Raw genomic sequence first — 18,458 nt, 5'->3', positions numbered from 1 at the left:
CTCAGCCCTGCTGTCACCCAGTCCTCAGCCCTGCTGTCACCCAGTCCTCAGCCCTGCTGTCACCCAGTCCTAAGCCATGCTGTCACCCAGTCCTCAGCCATGCTGTCACCCAGTCCTCTCCTCTGCCCTTCTGTCACCCAGTCCTCAGCCATGCTGTCACCCAGTCCTCTGCCCTTCTGTCACCCAGTCCTATGCCCTGCTGTCACCCAGTACTCTGCCCTGCTGTCACCCAGTCCTCTGCCCTGCTGTCACCCAGTCCTCTGCCCTACTGTCACCCAGTTCTCTGCCCTGCTGTCACCCAGTACTCTGCCCTGCTGTCACCCAGTCCTCTGCCCTTCTGTCACCCAGTACTCTGCCCTGCTGTCACCCAGTCCTCTGCCCTTCTGTCACCCAGTCCTCTGCCCTTCTGTCACCCAGTCCTCTGCCCTGCTGTCACCCAGTCCTCTGCCCTTCTGTCACCCAGTCCTCTGCCCTTCTGTCACCCAGTCCTCTGCCCTGCTGTCACCCAGTCCTCTGCCCTGCTGTCACCCAGTCCTCAGCCCTGCTGTCACCCAGTCCTCAGCCATACTGTCAGTCCTCTGCCCTGCTGTCACCCAGTCCTCAGCCCTGCTGTCACCCAGTCCTCAGCCCTGCTGTCACCCAGTCCTCTGCCCTGCTGTCACCCAGTCCTCAGCCCTGCTGTCACCCAGTCCTCAGCCCTGCTGTCACCCAGTCCTCAGCCCTGCTGTCACCCAGTCCTCCGCCATACTGTCACCCAGGCCTCTGCTGTCGCCCTGTCCCCTGCTGTCACCCAGTACTCTGCCCTGCTGTCACCCAGTCCTCTGCCCTTCTGTCACCCAGTCCTCTGCCCTGCTGTCACCCAGTCCTCTGCCCTTCTGTCACCCAGTCCTCTGCCCTTCTGTCACCCAGTCCTCTGCCCTGCTGTCACCCAGTCCTCTGCCCTGCTGTCACCCAGTCCTCAGCCCTGCTGTCACCCAGTCCTCAGCCATACTGTCAGTCCTCTGCCCTGCTGTCACCCAGTCCTCAGCCCTGCTGTCACCCAGTCCTCAGCCCTGCTGTCACCCAGTCCTCAGCCCTGCTGTCACCCAGTCCTCAGCCCTGCTGTCACCCAGTCCTCAGCCCTGCTGTCACCCAGTCCTCCGCCATACTGTCACCCAGTCCTCTGCTGTCGCCCTGTCCCCTGCTGTCACCCAGTTCTCTCTCTAAAAAAAATGAATTGTTGGCAACTATGCTCGCTGTGTACGGCAGTTCAATGAGGGTCAACAAACATCACAGGGGGGTATAGACAGGGCCAGTGCTAGACTGTTTTGCGCCCTTTCTATAGGTATAGAAATTATATTTTAGCGGTATAGAAGTTTTATTTAAAAAAAAATTTGGGGGGGGGGGCGCAAGTAGCTGGTCTCGCCTAGGGCGCAAAATAGTCTAGCACCGGCCCTGCTGAGAACTGAACAATTGAACACCACCGATCACACTGTTCTGACAGCTCTGCCTCCTCCTCGCTTACTGGAGTGATGAGCTGTGGGGGGGGCAGCTGGCTCAGACTCTTAGTGGTTCGCTGAGAGGCTGAGTGGGGTGTCAGTCCGGGCACCTGGCGGATCCAGACTTCCATTGTCAGGATGACCCAGTGCCTGGACTGATTCCTGTGACGTCAGCAGAAAGCAGACTTCAACCCGCTCTCTGCTGAAAAACGAATTGCACTTCTGTGATCCATAAGAGAGAAGAGCTATACCTCTCCTTGTAAATATGAGGCATTTTTGATCCATTCCAGATATAAAAATTACAGTGGATTATGTCAGAGATACAAGCAGAAATATTACAGAGACATGCTGCATATTATGTAAGCCTTTCTAGTAGTCCGCATTTGAACAGGGAAACATTAGGTATTTATTTATCCTGACATAGTAATTACAATGAAACAAGCTAAATATTGTACTGACTTACTACACAGTAATAAAACAATTATTTGTCTACAATGTGAACAGGAGGGAAAACAGCTAGCTTGAAATAAACCATTGACATTAGAATGTATTTTTTAACTAAAAACAAGTCAGCAAAATATTAACCAGACTCCAGTCTTTAAGCACTTTTTCCCTCCTGCAGTTTATTGTAGAAAGTTAAGACAAGTTTCAAGGTAAAAATCACATTTAGGGCCAATTCACTCGCAGGATCGCATTCCCGTGCAGTGCGTTTTGACAGCCCATTCATTTAAATGGTCTGAAAAATGTACTGGACCATGCAAGAAAGTAGTGCTTGCACTACTTTGAAAAACACGCTGCATCAAACCGTTATTTGATTCCCGCACATGCACCTGTATCATGGTAACTCTGCTCTACACATGGGGTACCTTTACTCTTGTGCTGTTTCCATCAATGCCCTGTTACAAGACTGAGGCTGCCATGGTGGAATACATGACCTTAAGGCAGGCCTTTACTCTTAGCGATGAATGTACACCATAAACACTTGCACCATAACTCTCCAGTTCTCCAGTTAACTCTGAGGTCCCCATGACAATGTTCACCTTCTTTGTAACTTGCATTTAGAAGGGACATGCTGAGCTTTTTCCACATCCACCTGTCCAGCGTATTCCACTCCCAGTAGCAGAACGGGCCCCGCCATGCACCTGGCGCAGACTCTGTGCGTGCACTTCACTTAACTTTTGAGTTTCTGTACCTCTGTACAAGGTGGGAACCTCTGTGGCGCAGATCCGCTCCCATGGCTATGGGAGACAAACTGTTGACAGAAGGAGTGCCAACAACATCTCCCTCACTGCTGGAGGCCATTCCACCATGCTTTCAATGGGCTACTTGATAACCTTCTGTTACCCTAGGTAATGATTGTGTCTTCACATTGTACCAATCTTGCACTGGTGTCTTTATACCCTAAAGTACCTAAGTGACCTGAACCATGGGATGGTGTCACTTACTTACATTACACCCCTTTTAGTAAACTTCAGACCAGGTGAGGACAAGGGTTCAAAACTTTACTTGAAAAAGTACAAAAGGCATTATAAAGTCCAACATGTGGAGACATAATTTTTTTTCTACTTTCCTAACCCAAACCCAGACTATGTGCTGCCCCAGCATACCTGGAAAGGTTGAGTCAATGTACAACACAGAGTCCATCAGTGGAATACTCCAGCAGCTAGTGTCTTCAGGAAGAACCCCCTCTGTGCTTGGGGTCTCTCTGCTAGGGGAACTGCTGCACCGGACCACTGTCTCTCTTTTATATTACAGGATCAGTTGGGCACGCCCAGAGGAAAACCCGCCAAACACAAAGAACCCTGAAAGTATTAACTCTTACCATCCTGTCTGGGACCTCACCTAACTGGCTATTTCCAACCTGCTTATTGTGTAAACATTAGGTATGGCACCATGAAATTGCCAGAACAGCATAATACTCCACAAACATTGAGATGCACCACATAAATGCCCCTGCACTCTGACATTGCTAGAGCAGCACAAAAAAAACTGAAAACATTCAGCAATGACCCTGCATTATAAAAAATCTGAAATTTGAGAGTTGCAGAGCAACGGCTGAAACGTTAGCTGCTAATTCTGGCAGGTCCACAGCAGTAGCTGGACATGGTAATGATGGCAGGTTGTTAGAAAAGTGCAGCAATCCTGCTTCTTGACAGATGCTGGCCTCATTCCAGCATCCTGGATTTGTCTGTCTGCCTGTCCATCTGCAAGGTGATTGATGTTGCCAGTCTCTGAGTGGAGACCAAACCTGATTTAGGCCAGCAAAGCCTACAGTCTCATGCTTGTGATAGAATTTAACATTGCTCCAAGCATCCTGTTTGTCTGCACCGCCTGCTAGTTGACAACCTCAGATCGGATATTGAATATGCTCATAACTCAGCCTGCCTTGAACCTGAGCACTCTGCCTATCTGCCAATCGCAATTAACTGTTTGCTCTGCTCGGTTCACACCTGCCTGGCGTGGTAGCCAGGCACTATAGCATTGTGTATAAGACCTGGGGGCAACCGAGTACTGGTAGGCCTGCTTATTTGTTGGGAAAGGGGGCTGCATAGGTGAAAAAACAAGCCAGCTATAGAGTCTGATCACCTGCACTAGGGGTACGTGTGCCACATGCCAGCAATTGTGGCAGGAGATGGTAATGAAGGCATGAGACCATAATGGTGGCAGGTCAGCATCTGTGGTAGGATTTATTAAGATGAATTAGTATATAAAGATTACAGAGAGAACAACAATATTTAGAGTGCATAATACATACAAGTGTTTTCAAATAGAGTATAAATGCTCAATCTGTACAAACACAATATAATAAATCTTATAGAAATGTAAAGCTTATTATCTAGTATGATCAAGGAGAACACAGCAATAACTAAGTTATAGTGCTTGTATCTATGTCTGTGGATTAATACTTCCCGATTTGACTTAATCACAAAATTAAGTGACTGTAAACAGAAAATAGAAGAGGGAATTGAGTCTTTGTGTAAGAATAAAGATGTCGTAATCCGCCCGGCGGATAAGGGGGGAGGAATTGTAGTTCTTAATAAAAGTGACTATATGCAAGAAATGCAGCGGATTCTTGGGATAGTGAGACCTATATCCCTCTCCCATTGGATCCGGGTGCCAAATATAAAAAGGCTCTGTCAAGGATTGTGAATAAAGGCTTTCGCGAGAAAATTCTAAATGAAAAAGAAAAAAACCTTCTTGGTTCCAAAGGCCCCTAGAACTCCAATCATGTACTATTTGCCGAAGGTGCATAAGAATCTGACTTGCCCCCCAGGACGTCCCATTATAAGTGGGATAGATTCCATCACGTCCCGGGTGGGCAAGTATATAGATTTTTTCCTTCAGCCTTTGGTTAAGAAAATTCCGTCCTTTATTAAGGATACCAAAGAGGTGATTAACACTCTCTCTAAGGTAAAGCCCCCTCCGGGGGTGTGGTTGGTGACAGCGGATGTCACCTCGCTGTACACCATCATACCACATGATTTAGGCCTACATGCAGTTTCCTACTATCTGAATAAGGATAGTGGTTTGGACAAAATGCAAATTTCCTTCATTATGGAACTGTTAGAGTTCGCGGCCACTCATAACTTTTTTTGGCACAACGGCAAATTTTACCAACAGAATCGCGGCGTGGCTATGGGAGCTAAATATGCTCCCAGCCTCGCTAATCTATTCATGGCCCTATGGGAGGAGGATGTCGTCTGTGTTCAGTCTAGGCCCCAGATTTTGCTGTGGGTCAGATACATCGACGACATCCTCCTCCTATTGGATGGTATCGAAAGTGACTTGTCGCACTTCATTGATATACTGTATACGAATGAACGTGGGATTTTTTTGAGTCACGAGGCCAGCCAGACACAAATCAGTTTTCTGGATCTGGTCATCTCGGTTGATGGGGATGGTTTTGAGACAGCCACACATTTCAAATCAACCGATAGAAATGCTTACATTTCAAAAGATAGCTGTCACCACTCTCCTTGGCTTGACTCTATACCGAAGAGTCAATACCTTCGGTTGAAGAGAAATTGCACAAAACAAGCCTCTTTTGTCAAACAAGCAGATATTTTGACAAAACGTTTTCTTGCTAAGGGATACGATCCGGAATACCTGTCCAGCTCTTTAGATCAAGTCACCTGTCTAGATAGGGGGGTCTTGCTTGAAGACAAGCCCCGTAACAATTCTGCTAAATTTAGATCTCCTTTTATTACAGACTTTTCGTGCCAACATGCTAATATCAAACATATCATGTCCAAACATTGGCACATTTTGAAAAGCGACACTGTCCTTAATGGATTACTACCAGATAGACCACAGGTGGTCTTTAGAGGTCTTCCTTCTTTAAAGGACAAATTGGCCCCCAATGTACTGAATCCTCCAAAGATTCCTTCCATGTTTTTATCAGGTTTGACGGGATTCTACAAGTGTGGTAGATGTCAGAGTTGTAGTCTGAATGTCCACACGGGTAGAAGAACTGTCGATCTTAGTTCTAGCTGCACTCGTAAGAGATTTACGATCAAGCCGTTTATAACATGTTCCACAGTGGGGGTCATATACATGTTAATGTGTCCTTGTGGGCTCCAGTACGTGGGCAGGACCAAACGCCCCCTCCATGTGCGGTTGAATGAGCATATATAAAACATAAAAAGTGGCTTTACAGAACATTCGGTCTCTAAGCACTATTTGATTGCCCATGACAGAAACCCTAAAGATACTGTCTTTTTGGGGATCGATAAGTTCACTGCACATTGGAGGGGGAGCGATTTGGTAAAAAGTATTTCTAGGACCGAGATGTCCTGGATACATAAAATGAAATGTTACACCCCCTTTGGGCTGAACATTGAGGTAGACCTGAATTGCTTTTTAGATAATTCATAATGGGTCTGTGTCACATAAGATTTGATTTGATTTTATATGTCTAGGTAGATCCTTTTACACCTTTTTTATTTCTGTCTTTGTTGAAGCAGAGATAGATTCATGAGCTTTTTTTATATACTGTTAATATTGTATTATCAATGCTTCTTTGACAAATTAGGTTTTCCGGTTCAATTCTTGTGATTATTGTTATTGTCAAAAACGTCTTTGTTATAATGCTGGTATATGATTGCTAATGACCCGAGATGGGCCCAGTCAGCCACATTTTTTGTAGCCTTTTTTAATTATATATTTTTTATTTTTGATAAGTTTAAAGATCATAATGTTTTACTTATCAATGCTTCGCTGTACGATAACTACTGGTGGACCGAGGTTTTGCTGTGTCTCCTTTGTTCCCTTTCTGGCTTTACTCTCGCCGGCTGCTTTCAAAGATGCCGTGCCGAGATAAGCTAAGCCTGACAGTTCAGCGATGTGTAGTTTAATATTAAGTTTTTTTCTCTGTTTTGTTTTTTTCCCTTACTCCTTGGTGACTTGCTATAAGTATTTGTTGCGTGTTTCCAGGAGTTAAGATGGAGGCTGAGTGGCTAGCATTGGTTCCATCTCGAGGTTAGCCCCTCCCCTTTTTGTTACATTATGCAGTGACTCGGAGCGTCTCCTTACCCCGTGAACAAGTCCCTGTTGAGACGAAACGTCGGAAGGCGGCGCTCTGACGTCACCGCGTTGCACATGTGAGGACCCAGAAGTCTCGGGCACACGCTTCACCATGCAGACCGGCCGGCTGTTTTTATGCTTCTATTTATACAGATTGATGTAAGTGCGCAATCTTCCTTTTATTGATTAAATCGTTTATACAGTGATACGCTATGAGCTTCTTTTGATTCTTTTTGCATACTCTGGAACTCTGCATCGTTTGCTTATTGGCTTTTATTGCTGTGGCGCTAACTGAGGGTGGATGGATGCTCAAACCCATTCCTGCTGAGGAATTAAAAGCTTTATCCTTATTGCTGGTTTATACTGTCCTTCTGGTAAGAGTCAGTGTTACCCGTAGGTGGTGGTTTCCCGTCTGTCATCATTCACCGTACTGTGGATCTGTCTAAAGTCACACTTTGGATTCATCGCTTCTTTCACTATTTTGGACTGCTTTTATTTTCATTCTTATATTTATTTTTAATTTTTATATTTCAAGTATATTTTTTTCCTTACATGTTATGTAATGGACTGGTTTTGCACATTTTTTTCTATACCGATTTATTTTGATTAATAATTGTACTGATTAATATCCATATTGATCCTCTTAAGCAAGGATCTTTTTCACAAGTGTATTACCCCCCCCCTTTTTTTTCTATAGAAAGGGTTTGGTTCATACTAAACATCTTTGAGAACCCGGGTCTTGCCCCAGGGAACATGTATCAATGGAAAAAAAGTTTTATTTCCATTGATACGTGTTCCCTTTGGGCAAGAGCCGGGTTCTCAATGACGTTTTCACAGGCATACTATAGACACCCAGCAGGTACAATATTTAAAGGAATTTTTCATAGTTTTTTTATTTTTATTTAAGCATCATTAAAATCACTGCTCCTGAATCTTTAGGTGCAAACTACAGAGCACACGGCCAGTACACACCAAGTAGCTTTAGGTGCAAACTACAGAGGACACGGCCAGTACACACCAAGTAGCTTTAGGTGCAAACTACAGAGGACACAGGCAATAAACCACGTAAGAATACTGCAGCTAGCACAATCACCTGCCTGCCAGTAAATTAGTAAGAACTGATCTAGCTAAACTATACAGTGTATAAATAAATGTACAACACCTGGGATGTATATATATCCTCTACACACTGTAACATTAACTGACTAGCTTGCCTGCCTGCTCTATCTACCTGCAAAAAATGACACTCTCTCTGTCCTCTCTTAACCACCGCAACACACTACACAAGGCCGACCTGCAGGCGGCCTTTTATAGAGTGGGGCGTGTACTAAACCCCCTGAGCCATAATTGGCCAAAGCCACCCTGGCTTTAGCCAACTATGGCTCTCAGTTTTTTTTGCAAGCTGTGATTGGCCAAGCATGCGGGTCATAGTGCATGCTTGGCCAATCATCAGCCAGCAATGCCGCAGTGAATTATGGTCTGTGAAACGTAACTCGAATTTGGCGCAAACGACCCATTTTTTTTGTATTTCGACGAAAGATCGAACATACGATGTTCGAGTCGAACATGAGTTTGACTCGAATACGAAGCTCATCCCTAATCTTGATGTAATTTATATGCATTTCAGCAACTGGTGCTTATAACATTAAACAAATACATAAGTACCCAGGATGAGTGAACTCATAAAGGTTAATAAACTCAGAGTCTAATATCTTTTATTATTAGTGCAGAAGTTCAATAATAGACAATAGAAGAAAAAACTTAGATTGCGTGGCCATGAAAGATAATTATAACTAGACATGCTAGTAGAAGAACACAAACAAATGAGAGGTCACAAATGTGATCCATATCGATGGATGTGCACAGACTTTCAAAGATAGATGCACAAAGTTAGATGAATACTCAACACTTATTAGGCTCTTTCTTGCATGCTAAAAGTTATTATCACCTTTGAGAACTTTGTTCAGTTCTGTTAGAGCAATCAGAAAATGACTGTGGTTTTAATTGAAGTACTCAGAAGCTTACTGCAATAGTACCTTAGGTTACAGAAGCTGCAAGTGGGGCTTAACCACTTAAGGACCGCCGCATGACGATATACGTTGGCAGAATGGCACGGTTGGGCACATGGACGTATATATACGTCCCCTTTAAGAGCCCAGCCGTAGGTCGCAAGCTCGCCGGCGCACTCGCGACCCGGTCCGAAGCTCCGTGACCGCGCCCGCGGGACTGTGGACCTGATCACCACGGGTGTCCTGCGATCGGGTCACAGGAGCTGAAGAACGGGGAGAGGTGAGTGTAAACAAACATTCCCTGTTCTTCTCTGTGGCAATGTCAGTGATCGTCTGTTCCCATGTCCAGCCCCGCCCCCTACAGTTAGAAACACACATGAGGTCACACTTAACCCCTACAGCGCCCCCTAGTGGTTAACCCCTTCACTGCCATTGTCATTTCCACAGTAATCAGTGCATTTTTATAGCACTTTTCGCTGTGAAAATGACAATGGTCCCAAAAATGTGTCAAAAGTGTCTGATGTGTCCGTCATAATGTCGCAGTCACGAAAAAAAAACGCTGATCGCCGCCATTAGTAGTAAAAAAAAAATTATTAAAAAAAATGCCATAAAACTATTCCCTATTTTGTAAACGCTATAAATTTTGCGCAAACCAATCGATAAACGCTTTTTGCGTTTTTTTTTTTTACCAAAAATAGGTAGAAGAATACGTATCGGCCTAAACTGAGGAAAAAAAAATTATATCTTTTTTGGGGATATTTATTATAGCAAAAAGTAAAAAATATTGCATTTTTTTCAAAATTGTCTCTCTATTTTTGCTTATAGCGCAAAAAATAAAAACCGCAGAGGTGATCAAATACCACCAAAAGAAAGCTCTATTTGTGGGAAAAAAAAGGACACCAATTTTGTTTGGGAGCCACATCGCACGACCGCGCAATTGTCAGTTAAAGCGACGCAGTGCCAAATCGCAAAAAGGGGCAAGGTCCTTAAACTGCATATTGGTCCAGGTCTTAACCGGTTAAATTGACAGGCATCACAGCAGATAATTTTTCTTGAAAGATCTCACTAGAGAGATTACCTGATGTTACCCAAGGGATTTATTGCATATATGTAAGTGTGGGTTTGCAGCATTCATTGCAACTCTGCACCCAATTCATAAAAATGTGGATCAAGGGCATGCCACTTGCTCTTATGCATGATTTTTGGTGATTTGTGCTTGACTGCAGTTGACTGTTCTGACAGACTTAGTTTGGAGAAAATTATATAATTAGATTATCATTGTACCTCCAAACAGAAATTACCACTACAGAAAAATACTTAGTGTCCTAGATAAAGCTGGCCATAGACGTGATGTCCATCCAATCAGGGCCGGCGCTACCACTAGGCGGACTAGGCAGCCGCTTGGAGCGCACTGCCGCCTAGAGCACCCGGCCACTGTAGACAGAGCTTGCAGTTCCAATAATACTATGCACCAGGCAGCCGCTCTGACTCCTCTGAGCCTCTGGCATGTGTGAAGCAGGGCAGCGCCCCCACCCCCCACTCCCGATCTCCACTCTGACATCGTGTGTGTCCACTGTGCAGAACACCTCCCCTGCCGCTCTCCACCTCTGACATTTTCGCAGTGGATTCACCCAGCCGGCTCTTCGCTCTGCACTCTGAGCCTCTGACTCAGAACGGAGATCATTCTGACAGTGTACTGTGTCCAGCCCCCCCTCCCCTCTCTGCTCTCTGCTCTGACATGTGTGTGTGTCCAGAGTCTACCCCCCCTCTCCCCCCCAGGACGCTCTCCTGGACTGGCTGTGTCACACTGGAGTGGAGGGGAGTAAATCCTGGGACAATCTTGTAGCATGGCGTCTGGTAGTGGCTCTCCAGGCTTGGGGCCTGCTGGAGCCTAGAAGAGGCACGGACAGAGGCAGGTACAGGCATATACAGCAGAATTTAGGATTGGTGTGAGCAAGGAACAGGCAGACATCAAGCACTCACGTGGGATACAAGTTTTCTGAGAGCAAGACCATCACCTGATGTGTATTCAGTAAAAACTGTTGCCTTTCTTAGATAATCACAAGATTGTGTATATATTGTTATTGGAATGCAATTGGCAAATCTCTTGTGTGTATTATATGTATTTATATTCACTGATGACTGATCTGCCAAAGTGCCAAGTATGTACCAATGCCCCCCCCCCCCCCCCGTGAGGCTGCATTGATTGGCAGTGGTGAAGGGGCATTGATGGGCACAGCTGAGACTGTATTTGATGGGCACAGGTGAAACTATTTGATGGGCACAGATGAAGCGGCATTAATGGGCACAGGTGAGACTGCGTTTGGACACAGGTGAAGCAGCATTAATGGGCACAGGTAAGACTGCGTTTGGGCACAGGTGAAGCGGCATTAATGGGCACAGGTGAGACTGCGTTTGGGCACAGGTGAAGCGGCATTAATGGGCACAGGTGAGGCTGTATTTGATGGGCACAGGTGAGACTGTATTTGATGGGCACAGGTGAGACTGTATTTGATGGGCACAGGTGAGACTAGTTGATGGACACAGGTCAGACTAGTTGATGGGCACAGGTCAGACTATTTGATTGGCACAGGTGAGACTTTCCACAATTAGCTAGTCTACCAAAGTGTTGCATGCGAAATAGTAGCAGTCACTTCCTTACTGGGCACTTAAACCCCCTTCCTGCCCAGAGGACTTTTTGCGATTCGGCACTGCGTCGCTTTAACTGACAATTGCGCGGTCGTGCAACGTGACTCCCAAACAAAATTGACGTCCTTTTTTCCCCACAAATTAGAGCTTTCTTTTGGTGCTATTTGATCAGCTCTGCGGTTTTTATTTTTTGCGCTATAAACAAAAATAGAGCGACAATTTTGAAAAAAAAAAAAATGTGTTACTTGTTGCTTTAATAAATAGCTCAATTTTTTTTCAATTTTTTTTTTATCCTCAGTCTAGGCCGATACGTATTCTACATATTTTTAGTAAAAAAAAAAAAAAAAAAAAAAATCGCAAAAGTTATAGCGCCTACAAAATAAGGGACAGAATTATTATTTTTTATTATTTTTTTTTACTAGTAATGGCGGCGATCTGCGATTTTTATTGCGACTGCGACATTATGGCGGACACATCGGACACTTTTGGCACCATTCACATTTATACTGCAACCAGTGCTATAAATATGCACTAATTACTGTATAAATGTGACTGGCAGGGAAGGGGTTAACACTAGGGGGTGAGGAAGGGGTTAAATGTGTACCCTATATAGTGTTCTAACTGTGGTGGAGGGGGGTGACTGGGGGGGGTGACCGATCTGTGTCTCTATGTACAAGAGACACAGATCAGTCTCCTCTCTCCCTGACAGCACCGCTGTCTGCGAGAGCCGGGAATGAGAAATGATCTCATATGTAAATATATGAGATCATCTCTCATTGGCCGCACAGATCGCCTAGCAAACGGCCACTCCGATTGGCCGTTCACGGCAATCTGTGATTGGGTGTGTCCAAGGGACACGGCCAGCACAGAAGTTCCCCCGCTGCGTGCTCGGGAAACAAGCAAAGGGGAGGACGTCAAATGACGGCGCCCCAGAGAAGTAGAACCACCCTGCGGCCGTATATAGTCCGTCGGGAAGTGGTTAAAAAGGTGGGGTATACATAGCCAGGGCAATGGGAGTGGAGTCAGTAGTGGAGCCAAGGGTGGGGCGGAAAAATGAGGTTTCGCCTAGGGTGTCAAAAATCCTTGCACCAGCCCTGCATCCAATATGACCAATTTAGTTCAATCTAATATCAGATGACAACCTTCTGTCTATATGAGCTGTAAACTTTAACCAGCTGGTCATTCTTGGAGTGAAGTATTTTAATTGCAAACCTTTTTCCTCAGCCCAGTGATAAGCCAGATTTAGAGATGACTGACAACAAAAGTGTTTCTGGACAGACAGAATGATCAGATTGTGCCTATATGACCAACCATCGGGGTTGCCAACTGCCAGTAAATTTGCTGACGGTTTGTAAAAATATGTGATTTTTTTACAACTGCCAGTAAATATCAGTGGCTGATAATTTCATGCTGTGTTCACTTTTCAAGTGTAAATCAAGCAAATTACTTTGTTATAGGTATAGTCAGTGTTTTCATATCACCTTTATACTTTTCAAATATTTATTGTGTTAGTTTTCAATAGGAGTTCAGTAATTTCTCAGGTTGCCAGGAAAAAATGTGCTCCGCCAGTAAATTGTCCATGTTTTGTCAGTAAAAAATTCTGTTTGAGGTTGGCAACCCTGTCAACCATCCTTCTAAAATCTAAGAATCAGCATATTCCAGTGTACATCCACCTGGTGATACAGTTTAGCCATTGAGAAAAAGAATATTTTTGGACTGTCTGTCCAACATGAAGATGATGATGATTATTATTATATTATTACTACAGTAAAACCTTGGTTTGAGAGTAACTTGGTTTGAGAACGTTTTGCAAGACAAGCAAAATGTATTCATATAATTTGACTTGATATACAAGCGTTGTCTTGATATACAAGTAGCGTCATGTCACAACTGAGTATAAAAGAGACTCTAATGCCGTGTACACACGATCGGAATTTCCGATGGAAAAAGTCTGACTGACTTTTTCGATAGGAAATTCCGACCGTGTGTATGCCCCATCGGAGAAATTCCATCAGAATTCCAATAAATTCCATCGGAGTTTAAATATAGAACATGTTCTATTTTACTCCAATGGAATTCCAATGTGCTTTTGGTCGGGCAAAAGCCTGATCGTGTGTACGCAGCATTAGTGTAGCAATATAGTTACATTTAATGAAGGTACAATATCTAGCAACATATTGCTACACTTGGAGGCGCCTCTCTTCTCTTTAATACTCTGTAGCTCCTGCTGGATTTTGCTTCTAATCCTCTTGTGGAGGCTTCCAATGGTGAATGGACATTTTATAGTTACACAACATGGTCAGATTGCTATAATCTTTTTATATGTACTATAAACTAAAGGACTTATGACTAAATGGTTGTGGAACGAATCATTTGAGTTTCCATTATTTCTTATGGAAAAATTTGCTTTGATATACAAGTGCTTTGGATTACAAGCATGCTTCCGGAAAGGAATTATGCTTACAACCCACTGTACTACTGTAGCAATAGTTCATTTGTCAAATGTAGCATATTTAAATTGTAGCAACTGTTACATGGAATGGAATAAGATATGAATAGAAAATGCTACAACATATTAAAAACAAAGGAAGATAATAAATAAAGATAAAAGGTAAGATAAAAAGATAAAATCAGCTACAAACTAAATACACACTCTGTTTATATTTCCCTTAATACTTTATGTAAAAACAAGACTGATTGCTGAAGGGAAAGTGTTGCAATAAGCGTGTATGAAATATCTAAATAGTATGCAATGCTATATACCATTTGACATTTTTTTTTTGCTGCACAGGAGATAAGTTAATAAAATCATTTATAATCTTACCGCCCCTCTTTCAAAATCATTGTAGAAAGGTTTGTCCAATAAGTTCTTCTCACTGCAGCCTTTTGATCCAACAAGAGTGATATAAATGTAATCATCTGTGCCAGCAAACCATTGGCTGCCTGTGGTTACAGTGACTGTGTAAGAAGGCATCCTGCCAGTGTCACACTGCGAACTGAATGTAGCTCCTGGCTTGGCACACACTGGCTTGTACACTAGCTTTTAACTGTAACTTCAGTTACATCAGTGTCCTCCCCTAATTGCATTTACACAGGTTCTGACTTCACATCCTGATGTTTTGTCAGTTCCTCTTAAAGTATTGGGAAAGATACATTTGCATAGTCTTTGAACAGTAATCGAAATATTAGTTATTTAGTACATTAGTAAACAGTTACGGTAAATAATATTACATATGCTGGATTTAGATTTTTTTTTTTGCTTTCTCTATTTTACCAAAAATAAGCATTTCTGAATGTATGCATATTCACAAGACATAACCACATTATTAGGATGAGTCAACAATGAAAATCTGATGTAATCTGTATTAAGGTTCTTTTAACCACTTCAGCTCCGGAAGGTTTACCCACCTTCATGACCAGGTCATTTTTTTGCGATCTGACACTGCGTTACTTTAAATGACAATTGCGCGGTCCTGCGATGCTGTACCCAAATAAAATGTATGTAATTTTTCCCCCACAAGCAAAGCTTTCTTTTGGTGGTACTTGATTGGTTTCTATTTTTTGCACTAAAAACAAAAAAAGACAGACAATTTTGGAAAAAACAAACAATATTTTTTATTTTCTGCTATAAAACATATCCAATAACATTTGAAAAAAAATCACATTTCTTCATAAATTAAGGTCAATATATTCTGTTATTTATTTCTGTTAAAAAAAATCCCAATAAGCATATATTGATTTTTTTTTTGAGCAAAAGTTATAGCATCTACAAACTGTGGAATATTCTTATGTAATAGTTTTTTTTTTACTGGTAATTGCGGTGATCAGCGACTTGTAGTAGGACTGTGACATTGTGGCTGACAAATCGGACACTAAGTAACACTTTTTTTAGGGGCCAGTGACACCTTGAGGCGATTAAGTTCGCATTTGTTGCGCTATACAAGTTACTCACTCACTCACCAATACAGCGAGCAATGCTAAAAATATACACTGTCACTGTACTAATGACACTAGCTGGGAAGGGGTTAACATCAGGGGCGATCAAAGGGTTAAATGTGTTCCTAAAATGTGTTTGGTTACCCCCCATGTTGAGGGCATGTGGCCTAGTATGGTTAGGAGGGGGGTGCCTGCCCCCCCCTTCCTGGCCTGTCAGGCTCTATGCTTGAATTCATTAGTCTGAATTCTTTACAAATACATAAGGCATAAGAATCTTCTTATCCAGTTACCGACCCCCGCATGTACATATACGTCCACAATATGGCACGTACAGGCACATGGGCGTACATGTACGTCCTTGCCTATTAGCGGGTGGGGGGTCCGATCGGGACCCCCCCCCCCCCCGCTACATGCGGAGGTCGGGTCCGCTCGGGGAGCGATCCGGGACCACGGCGCGGCTATTTGTTTATAGCCGCTCCGTCGCGATCGCTCCCCGGAGCTGAAGAACGGGGAGAGCCGTATGTAAACACGGCTTCCCCGTGCTTCACTATGGCGGCGCATCGATCGTGTCATCCCCTTTATAGGGAGACACAATCGATGATGTCATTCCTACAGCCACACCCCCCTACAGTTGTAAACACACACTAGGTGCACCCTAACTCCTACAGTGCCACCTGTGGTTAACTCCCAAACTGCAACTGTCATTTTCACAATAAAGAATGCAATTTAAATGCATTTTTTGCTGTGAAAATGACAATGGTCCCAAAAATGTGTCAAAATTGTCCGAAGTGTCCGCCATAATGTCGCAGTCACGAAAAAAATTGCTGATCGCCGCCATTAGTAGTAAAAAAAAAAAAATTAATAAAAATGCAATAAAACTATCCCCTATTTTGTAAACGCTATAAATTTTGCGCAAACCAATCGATAAACGCTTATTGCGATTTTTTTTACTAAAAATAGGTAGAAGAATACGTATCGGCCTAAACTGAGGAAAAAAAATGTTTTTATATATGTTTTTGGGGGATATTTATTACAGCAAAAAGTAAAAAATATTGCATTTTTTTCAAAATTGTCGCTCTATTTTTGTTTATAGCGCAAAAACTAAAAAACGCAGATGTGATCAAATACCACCAAAAGAAAGCTCTATTTGTGGGGAAAAAAGGACGCCAATTTTGTTTGGGAGCCACGTCGCACGACCGCGCAATTGTCTGTTAAAGCGACGCAGTCCCGAACTGTAAAAACACCTTGGGTCTTTAGGCTGCATATTGGTCCGGGGCTTACCTGGTTAAAGTGGTTATAACCCAAACATCCACTCACCTGTTAGGTGTTGTCACTATAATCAAAAGACAAATATAATAGAAGGAACCCCTGTAATAAAGTCACCTGGGTTAACAGTGGATACTTTAATGAAGTAATTAATGAATAAAGTCGTGGTTGGGTCTATACAAACATTTATTTAGATACCTAAAAAATTATGTATCAAAGAATTACAAAATTACAAAAAGACTAAACCCCAGCATTAGAGGAAATCACACAAGTAAAAAAAGTGCACAAAAACAACCTAGTGAAACGTGTTGACGTCATTAATTTCACGTGATGCCATCTACACAATGCCCTGGTGATGGGAACCTGGGAGCCTGAAAGATAGTTGTGCTGCTGTACACTTGCAGTCGCTAAAATTGCACCACGGGAAGACCGACAAGCAAGTGATCACATAGACAGCGGTGGTTCGGGGGCTGTCTACAAGTGTGGTAAAGTATATGTGAATATACAAGGATCTACATGTTTAGCATTTGGAATTTCCATGAAATGGCTATACGCAAGCTGCTGTCAGTGAGGAGGAGGCCCGGCCGGACATGTAGACGGACTGTGTATATAGATATCAGTGACAGATCTATGCCTGTTTTGTTGCTTAAAGTGGTTGTAAACCTCAGTCATGGAATCTGAGCAAAGCACATACAGTATATATGTAGTGATTGCTTATCTCTCTCCAAAGCTCTGAGTGCTGTTTCTTTCTGGTGCTTTGTTCCTCTGTTATCAATATGAGTCTCTTCTGAGAAGTTTTCCTGACACATGAGGTAAATTTGTGTTGGGAAGGAGGGGGAAGGAGAGTTTAGAATTAAGCTTGTGTATTCAGAACACAGTTATTCTGCTGTGTGAAGGGGGAGTGTTCCTTTCCTCCAATCAGCAACACAATCTCCCTTTTTGAAGGTGTGTAGGGAAGAGAAGACAGCAGATATACAAGTAAAACCTAGGTAGGAGGATTTGTTTCATCTCTGTTTATCATCTGAGGCTGTTAAATTCACTGGGTATATGTAAGGCCCCGTACACACGACCGAACATGTCTGATGAAACTGGTCCGCGGACCAGTTTCAGCAGACATGTTCGGTCGTGTGTACGGCCGACCGGACAGGTTTCCAGCGGACATTTGTCCAGCCGACCGTTTTCCAGCGGACAAATGTTTCTTAGCATGCTAAGAAACATGTCCGCTGGAAGCCTTTCTGTCGGACATGTTCGAGCGTCTGTACAGACTCACCGTACATGTCCGCCCGGCCGCCATCCCTCGCATGCGTCAAAGTGATTTGATGCATGAGTGGAAGCATTGACCTTCCAGGGCCGCGCACGTCGCCGCGTAATCGGCGCGGCGACGGCGCGGCCACGTCACCTTGTATCGTGTACGCGCGGATTTCTGTCTGATGGTGTGTACAACCATCAGACAGAAATCTCCGGGTGCACATGTCCGCTGAAAACGGTCCGGCGGACCGATTTCAGCGGACAGTGAGTCCGTGTGTACGAGGGCTTACAATTTATAAAGGGTAAAAAACTGCGCAGATCAGTATGAGTTGCAATTAAATTAAATGGA

At 43.6% G+C, this 18,458-nt stretch overlaps 1 protein-coding gene across 1 annotated transcript in view; it reads right to left on the bottom strand.

The window, feature by feature from the left end:
• ALOX5 (arachidonate 5-lipoxygenase) overlaps positions 1-14,689 on the bottom strand; it is a 69,521-nt gene extending 54,832 nt beyond the window's left edge. Inside the window, exon 1 of the mRNA XM_040362269.1 lies at positions 14,484-14,689. Within this exon, the coding sequence (XP_040218203.1) occupies positions 14,484-14,633 (150 nt within the window). The 5' untranslated portion in view covers positions 14,634-14,689. The remainder of the gene's footprint in view (positions 1-14,483) is intronic.
• Positions 14,690-18,458: the final 3,769 nt, after the last annotated feature.

The sequence above is a fragment of the Rana temporaria genome, chromosome 8, assembly GCF_905171775.1.
Source record: "Rana temporaria chromosome 8, aRanTem1.1, whole genome shotgun sequence".
In the NCBI taxonomy this organism is placed as follows: domain Eukaryota; kingdom Metazoa; phylum Chordata; class Amphibia; order Anura; family Ranidae; genus Rana; species Rana temporaria.
Note: the sequence above shows the minus strand (reverse complement) of the source record. Positions and strands in the feature narration are given on the sequence as shown.